Below are 8,546 nucleotides of genomic sequence, written 5' to 3'. Positions count from 1 at the left end.
TGGGGGGGGGGGGGAGGCTGAGCAGAGACAAAGCCGGGGGCGGGGGGCGCTGTTCCAGGGCTGCCTGGGGCCTCACCTCCTGGAGCTCTTGCTGCACCTGCTGCTCTGCTTCCTGGTCCTCAGGCCCGGGCTCCTCCTGGCTCAGCTCCAGCCACCGGCGCAGGCTTCTTGCTTGCCGCTGGCAGGACCTGCCGCAGGGAGACACCTGCTGCCTGGCTGGCTGGGCCCTTGGCAGCGCCTCCAGGTGGGGAAGCAGCACATCTGCTACTTCTGATGGGGGGCGGGGAGGACGGTTCTGTTCCCCTGCCAGCCTCCACCACCCAGGTCCACAAGTATCTCAGGTGGGCCCCAGGCCACCCCCTCCCCAGCCCCCAAGGACCCTGGCAGCCAGCTCTGGGGTTTTTTCTGGGTCTTACGAGAGGTTCTGCTTCATGGTCTGGTAGTCCTGCAGTTGCTGCTGGATGCCCTCCAGCTCAGCCTCCAGGTCCACGTGGCCTTTGGTGACAGAACAAGCTGGATCTTGACCACCCTCGAGGCTCGGCCAAGGCTGAATGGAGGGATCCCAGGCACCGGGAGCAGCCTGAGCGCCCACAGTGCTGACGGGCCTCAGATGCACACCCGTGGTTGCGGAGCCGGGCCCAGGGCCTGTGAAGTCCCCAGGAAGCAGCAGGCGGGAGTGAGGGACAGGGGCTGGGGATGGCGACGCCTGGGGTGTCAGCCCAGGGGTGGTGGGCTGTGCAGACGCCTGTAAAGGGAGGGTGGATGAGCACGGAAATAGGGAGGAAGGCTGGGGGAGAGGCACCCAGGCCACCCACTGCAGCGGTGTGGGAAGGTGAGGCCTTGGACTTGACCAGCTCACCCAGTCCAGGCCTGGCCCCGTGCCTTTCTTCAGACCTGACATGAAGTCCCACAGGCAGCCCAAGGACCACCCCACATCTGCAGTCCAGTCCCACCCCTGCCCCAGGGCCTGGCTCAGCACCTCCCCGAGCAGCTGTTTTACCCCCACCCTGCTCTGAGCTGTGCCCCTGCACTTCAGTGAGGCAATGTGGTCAAGGACAATTGTCCTGGTCTGACCACCTTGGAGGGTCACAACCCTCCATTCCCTTCTGGTGACTATGTCCTGTGGTGACCATCGACCAGCTCTCTCTGGGAACCAACTCTTAGGGTGACCCAACCTTGCCGCTGTCTCCTCTATTACTGAGCACTCGTGCCTTCTCGCAACCCCTTGCTGTCCCTGTCCAGACTCCTTCACCCGGCTGTCATATGCCCCGAGGAGCCACTGCCCCCTTCCTCCCAGGCTACCTCTTTGGTTCCCAGGGGTTTAGACCGACTCTTCAGGCTTTACCCCAAACAGGCCTCTCCCCCAACCCCCCATTTTCCCTCTATCAGTAAAGAACTCATTATTCCCTGGAGTTATTCAAGCCAGAAACCCAAGAGCCCTCCTGGATTCCTTCCTCACCCTTATCAAACCCATCAGAGCAGGTCCTGCCTAGTTTGCCTCCCACGATGGGCTCTGCCCACAGCTGCAGCCACCACCTAATCCTGGCTCCCGGCACCTTCTGGCCCATGGGATCACAGCTGCCAACCACCCCCCCCACTTTCTATTTTTCTTAAAATCCAGATGCTTCCCCAGGGCCTGCAGGACCCTCCATGGTCTGCAATGTCTTCATCTGTGTATGTCCAGGGCTCTTTGGTCTCCACCTCTGGGACATAAGCTTCACAAGCTAGGGCCTCAGCAGCCTTTCCCCATGTGTCCCTAGGACAGGGGCACCTGCACTTGGTGAAGGCACGAGCGGCCTCCCTGCGTCTTCCTGAGCTGGGAGTGCTCTGGAAGCTGTGAGCACAGCTGTGCCTACAGCACCGAGTGTGTGAGGAAGAGCACCGAAGGCCAGACCAAAGAATGAGACCCCAGGTGACCAGGAGGACTTACCCTGGCAGGTGCTTCCACCCCACGTGGCATGAAGGATGAAGGGGGCAGCAACTTTGGGCCTGTATTCAACATGGGGGGCAGCTTCGGGCCAGGGTGACTTGGCAGGGCCCCGGGCTGGGGCAGGGGGTTGCTTGGAACCAGTGCTGTCCAGGCCGCTGGCAGGGAAGGCCTCGTCAGGGCAGGGCCTGCTGGCTGGGCCACGCCTGGGTCACACTCCCGCGGTGCCTCAGGCCTAAGCAGAGGGACAGCAGCAGCTGGTCAGGCTGTGGTACCCTCCTGAGGAGCAGGAAGATAAGGAGGCCGCCCACCCTAGGACCATACAACGTACCCTTTCCCCCCGAGGGTGCCACACCCCAGGGGCCTCTGGCTCGGCACGGGCTCCAGCAGGAAATGTGGGCGTCGAGGCTGCTTTCTTGCCAAGCGGGCAGCATTGCTGGGAAGAAACACAGGCCTGTTTCTTTCGGCTGCCTGGGGCATCCAGTCTGACCCCTCCAATCACAGGGAAAGCAGGGGCCAGAAAAGGCAAGGCCCTGGCCCGAGGTCAGCAGGTGAGCTGGACTGGGCCTGGGCCACACAGTACTTCCCGTGATTCCAGTGAAGTGAGCCTGATGCCCTGGGGATGCCTCACCCGCCTCATTTTCTTTGACCTCTGCAGCCACCCAGTGCCACAGGTGCTCCTCCCACATCAGAGGGGGAGCAGGCTCACGAGGGTCAGGCCCTGTCAGGGTCTGGTGGCAAGGGCAGCAGAGCAGACTGAGGCCCAGGCCAGTCGCCCACCCCGCTGGTGACCTCTCCACCAGGCTCAGGCAGTGCTGGTCACTGGGAGCCGACAGCTGCGTCAGCGCGGTGTGCGGGGATGGGCCAGGTCACAAACACTGGCGTTTCCTCAAGACAGCCCATTTCCTGGCTGGAAGGGGAAAAGCAGGGGGACTGGCAGGTCTGGGGGCACGAGTGTGGGGCTGCCCTATAGCCGATTCTTTTTCTTTTTTAAACTACATGTTCTCTCCCCCATGTTCTGCAGGAACAGAGGCTGCGGTCCCTTTAGCTGGGGCCCGATAGAACGGGAGGGACAGGATCCTGCTGGAGAAAGGGGTTCACGCGGCTCAGCTATGACCTCCCTCCTTGTATAGTCCAAGTTTTTGCTCCAGGCAAGCAGCAAGGAGGAAGAGGTGAGGGATGGGCTACTCACAGCTCTTGGAGTTGGGGGTCCCCGGCAGCCAGGGACAGGCTGCCCAGAGCTCCCCGGGGCCCATGAGGACCTCGTGGCTTCTTGGTCCCCAGGGCGGCATCCCCAGCCCCAGCACAGGTGGAAAGGGGACTGTCAAATGTCACTCTCCTGCTGGGCACGGTGGATGTGGGGGGCCGAGGCTCCCTGCCCTGGCCCAGAACCTTCTGTTTCCAGAGCATGGCACAGCGATGGACCGCACGGTGGAGACTGTGAGCCGCCTGCAACAGGCCTCTGGTCAGGTCCTGCCGTGTCCTACCCGCTCCCCGCGAGAAGGGGTGGGGGTCCCCTCACCTGCACCTGCTGCTGGGCATGCAGCTGCTGCCGGAAGGCCTTCATGCTGGCTGCGAAGCGCAAGAGGCGTGTGGCGCCCTCCTGGAGGAGCTGCCGGTGGTAGGCCTGCATGGCCTGCTCCAGACGCGCCTTCTTTCTCCTCCTTTCCAGCACAAAGCCCAGCCACGCGGCCCACACCTCCAGGGAGGGGAGGAGAGGAGGCCCGGTTTTCCCTGCTTAAGGCTCCGCCTGGGTCTGTACCCACAACCCTCCGTCCTCCAGGGAGAGGCAGGGACAACAGGGATGGGGCCCCATTACCTTTGCCTGTAGTGAGAAGGACCAAAACCACAGGGCCCGGGCTGTGCCCTGCTGCTCCCGCCTCCTGTTCACCAGCTATGGGCCAGAAAAAGATTATGGAAGTCTTGCCTTCAGGGAGGCCACTTTGACCACAGGGTCCTGGTCACTCCGAGACCCTAGTTTTTCTAGTAAGGTGCTGCCCTCCCTCCATTGGGAAGGGCCCAGCGCTGCCTGGCGGTGAGGTGGTGGACCAAGGAGTGATCCTTTGGGAAGAACAAAGGCAGAGCTCCGGGGAAGGGAGCAAGCGGGGGCAGTGTCCTGGGCACCATGCAATCCTGCCTCGTGTTCCATCAAGTCCTTGGCAAAGACTTAAAATGCATTCATATTAATTTCTGGATGTTACCCTGAAGTATATTTTAATGTGACACTGTAGAAACAGAGCCCTGAAGTGACTTGGGCTTGTAGAGACCACAGGTGGAAGGAACTGGGCAGGGCTGGGAAATGACCGGGGTTGGGGAAGCCCTGGGAAGAGGGTGGAATTAAACATTTTAAATGTGGGGGCGCCTGGCTGGTTCAGTCAGTGGAGCACGGGACTCTTGATCTTGGGGGCATGAGTTTGAGCCCCAGGTTGGGTGTAGAGATTAAATAAACAAATAATAAAAAAGTTAAACATGGGTTCAGTAGACAGTAGGGGGGAAGGGGCTTCTCGCTGGCTCCCACCTGTTGTTTCCACTGGCGGAAGCAGGCCCGGCTGCGGGTCTGGGCCAGGAGCTGGGCACCCTGCCTCTGCAGGAGCTGGGGAGAGAGCAGCTAAAAGCGGTCAGGGCCCTACGTCCCAATCACCCGGGCACATCCTCAGGGTGAGAGGCTCCGGGCCCGAGAGCACTGTCCTCCCGTCCCCGAGAGGAGTCTCGGATGAAGCCGAGGGCTTCCGGCTCTGACACCCCGTGCTTCAGGATGAGCCAGGTCTCTCTGCTGGGCCGTCTTCTGTCCGGGGAGACCCGACCCAGAGGCTGGCTTCCCTCAGCCTTCCCACAATCACCCGGCGCCCACCCTGATGGCCACGGTTCCTGCCGCAGAGCCCCCGGCACGGCAGCACGTGGGGAGCTGCCGCCTGCCTCACCCGCTTCCTGACACAGCCCCGATGGTGCGCCGTCCAGCGGGCCATGGCCTGCAGCAGCAGCCGCCGGCCGTGGTGCGCCGCCGCCCTCCTGAGCTGGGCTCTCTGCTGGGCCGCCCTCTGGCCTCGGTCCCGCCAGCGCCGAAACCACGTCCTGAGACAGCCTAAGGCAGATCCGAGTCAGAGCTCGCTCTTTTGGAGGGTTTCTGCGAACCAATCTGCAACGGGCAGGGTTCAGAGAACTGAAAAGGTCGTGTGGGGGTAGAGTGGGGTGTCAGGCCACACTCGGTGAAATCGCCACATGGGGACGGTGGCCGCTCCGGCCACCTTCAGTGGCTGCGAGCACCCTGGGAGCCGAACCCGGTCTGCTGTACCCCCAAGGGTCTGCCAGAACCCCCAGTCTGTCCACGGTGGCCACATGTCTGCAGAGCCCCTGCAGAGTGGCCCGCAGGATGCTGCCAGACACGCGGAGGAGAAGACCCTCTGTCTGAGGGAGTTGGGGGCCACGGCCCTATTTGGCCAGGGAGGAACCAAGGTTCAGAGAGTCCACGCCGCCCCAGCCAGGCCTGGGAGGAGGCGCAGTGTCTGCTGGGCCGTGTCTGATATCCGGGGCTCTGCAGGCGGGCAGAGGCTACCGCATCCGTTTTGTTTCTGTCACCAGATTCTCTCCTGAGGGAGAGCAAGCACTTTCTTCTGTTTTTTGTTTTATTTTCTTTTAGGTTTTTCCCTTTTCTTAAGCCCTGAGACAAGTTACTTTTCGAGACAACAGAAGCAGGTTGGTACCAGGGCACTGATGCCAAGATGGGGTGTCCTCCGGGACCTGCTGGAGGGGGCAGGGAGGGCAGGTTTGCACGACTGGAGGCGAAGCCTAGAACCAAGCGCTGATACTTTCTGGATACTGCTTCAAGTGTGTTCATCTCACTGGATCCTTATGACAACCCCAAGAGGCAGGTACTATTATTCCCATTTTACAGATGGAGAAACTGAGGCTCAGAGAGGCCTTGCTGGACCGCACAGCCAGCATCTGACCCTGCCTGTACCAGGCACTCTGCTGAATGTGTCTTACAACACGTCACCCTGAGCTCGTCCTCCTCCAGCACCCAGCCCCACCCCTGGGCTGCCAAGATGTGCCTGAGACACGAGGCCTTAACTAAGCCCAGAAATGGTTCCACGGGTACTGAGTGCGCATTGCTATGTGCTGAGAACACAGCGTCTTGTCACATGGTCTCCCAAATCCTTTGTACTACCTGTCCTGGACATGGCAATCCCAGGGCCCACCATGTGCTGCCACTGCCTCCTGCGGAAAGCTGCCTGCCCCTCGGTCCCGCAGAGAGAAGCAGCTCCAGGCTGCACCCCGTGCCTGTCACCCCTAACACCTGCCGTGGCCGCCTGACCCCCACTGGCAAGGCCTCTGCAGCGCTGGATGCCAAAGCTCTGTCCAAACAGAGGCCACGGAATGGGCGGAACCCCTCAGCTTCTTTCTTGGGAGTGAACTGGAAACACAGCGCTGGTTTCTGGGATGGGGGGCAGCTTGAGGACACGAAGACCACCAGGGGTGGAGTAGGTGAGGATGTCTGACCCCAGGGTTCCGTCCGGAGCAAAGCAGAGATGTGTGTTTATCCCCATAAACACCACAGTCAGAACCAAACCAAAGCTGATCATTTTTTGTCCGGGAACAAACTAATAACTTGATCTGTTTTCCCTATGGTCTGATTTAAACCATTACTGTTTGTTTTCATTTCCAGTTGTATTTCCACTTATTCTAACCACTGGCTGTCCCCTCATGTCCCTACTGCAGGGCTACGGGCCTCAGTCTCCCTGCATCTCACCTCTGCTCCTGTCTGGACCGTCTTCCCCAGGCTGTCTGTATAGCAGGGAGTCAGACCGCCCCCGAACGCACAAGGGCCTGGCTACCCAAGGAGGCGGACCCCGCGTGATGGGGCTGAGCTGAGGAGTAGGGGCCCCTGGAAGGGCTTTCCTATCAAAACCACCCCACCCCTGACTCCTTAAGAATCAGATATTAAGCCTCAGTCTTGCATCTGAACACCAACTGGTTGGCAACTGACTGGGAAGAGAAAGCTGTGACGTGCTTGCTGGGTTGAACAGTTACCCCCTCCCAAACCCGGAACCTCATCCCGAACCTCAGAACCGATGGGAATTGGCAAGACAGTCAGTGCAATCAGCTGACACCATCCCGGAGTAGGGCAGGCCCTTAATCCAGGAGGACTGGCGTCCTTGTAAGAGAGACACAGACGCAGGCAAGACAGCCCCTGTGCCCACAAAGGCCGAGGCTGCAGGGATAGGTCCGCAAGCCCAGAAACACTAAGGACTGCTGGGGCTGTCGGAGGCTGGAAGAGGCAAGGGAGGATTCTCCCCTCCAGCCTGCACAGGAGTCACGGCCCTGCCGACACCCTGGCTTCGGACGTGGCCTCCAGAACGCCAAGAGAACAATTTTCTGTTGGTGGAAACCTCCCAGTCCTCGGTACTGTTATTTTAGCAACAGGAAACTCATGCGTGAGAAGAATACAAAGACAGAGGGGGAGCAAAAGGAACACAAGACCGTTCTGTGTCCTTCCCAGTCCTCTCCCCAGCTGCCAGGAACGCCGCTTACCTCTATCCAGCACCTTCTGGGCCTCCTTGATGGCACAGTCCTCCTGCTGTCGGTAGTATATCTGCACGGATGCCACCTCCCGCCACTGCACCAGGACCTAAGGGGCAGACGCAGGGCACAGCCTGACTTTCCGGGACGCCCAGCTCTGCGGGCAGCTCCTCTCAGAACAAGCCCAGGCGGGGACACGGCACTCACACACATTCTGGAAAATGCCAGCAGCCGCACAGACCCCAGGCGACGGACCAAGCCTCCAGTCCCCACAGGAAGCCCAGTATCTCAGGCAACGGACTGTTCTATAGAAGGAGTTAACCTTCCAAGCACGCCATCAAGAAGTCAAGGCATCACCTGGGCTTTTGTCCATTACTACGTGTTAAACGAAGCTGTACGTTATATACGTGCAGCCTTTCCGACTGAGACACCCGAAATCACACCAAGAGAGCCCTTGAAAAAGAAGTCAGGCAGCCAGGCTTGCCTGCTTCCCGGTTCCTCAGGCACAGACTCCATTCCCTCCAAAAAGGCCTCCCTTCCGAGCCCTGAAGCCAAGCCGAGTCCGGACCCTCCTTCCAGGGCTGGCCTCAGAGCTGTCTGACAACAGACGAGGCCTTGACTTTGTCACGGTTCCTCACCCTCGGGAGGCTTCCGAGTTGTCAGGACCAGTCTCCCCCAGCCTTCCAGCAGGAGAGCCACTGCTGTTCAGAGCTCCTGGCAAAATGCTTTTTTCTGAAACAGCCCCTGGCGCAGGGACCACTCCTGTCCCTTCATTTCTGAGTCCCCCTGTTGCGTAACACGCCTTCCTCCCACGGTCGTGTGCTGGCACGCCCTCCCTCCTCCAGCACGTAGGACAGGCCCCACCGCGTGGCATTTGGGGGCCACTTCCCACTGATGATGACCAACAATCTCACGTTCCTGGGGTGCCCTACGCTTTCCAGAAAGCCTCTGCAGCCACAAAACCAGCCACGATGAGCATCCTCTGACAGATGAAGAGACAGAGGTGCACGCTGACTTAGTTTGTCCCAGTGGAAAATTCCGCATGTGTAGGAAATATTGGTTCTGCTAAGAACCAGTTTGCTATGTTTTTGTTTTAATGGAT

At 60.0% G+C, this 8,546-nt stretch overlaps 1 protein-coding gene across 1 annotated transcript in view; it reads right to left on the bottom strand.

Moving 5' to 3' along the window:
- The window catches only part of SFI1 (SFI1 centrin binding protein), a 79,988-nt gene that overhangs the window by 237 nt on the left and 71,205 nt on the right, over positions 1–8,546 (bottom strand). The window contains 10 exon segments of the mRNA XM_040619763.1: positions 77–188; positions 417–745; positions 1,931–2,162; positions 2,259–2,363; positions 3,120–3,376; positions 3,450–3,626; positions 3,747–3,821; positions 4,446–4,520; positions 4,849–5,009; positions 7,457–7,553. Coding sequence (XP_040475697.1) covers positions 77–188; positions 417–745; positions 1,931–2,162; positions 2,259–2,363; positions 3,120–3,376; positions 3,450–3,626; positions 3,747–3,821; positions 4,446–4,520; positions 4,849–5,009; positions 7,457–7,553 — 1,620 coding nt within the window.

Source organism: Ursus maritimus, unplaced genomic scaffold (assembly GCF_017311325.1).
Source record: "Ursus maritimus isolate PB19 unplaced genomic scaffold, ASM1731132v1 scaffold_33, whole genome shotgun sequence".
Taxonomy (NCBI): domain Eukaryota; kingdom Metazoa; phylum Chordata; class Mammalia; order Carnivora; family Ursidae; genus Ursus; species Ursus maritimus.
Note: the sequence above shows the minus strand (reverse complement) of the source record. Positions and strands in the feature narration are given on the sequence as shown.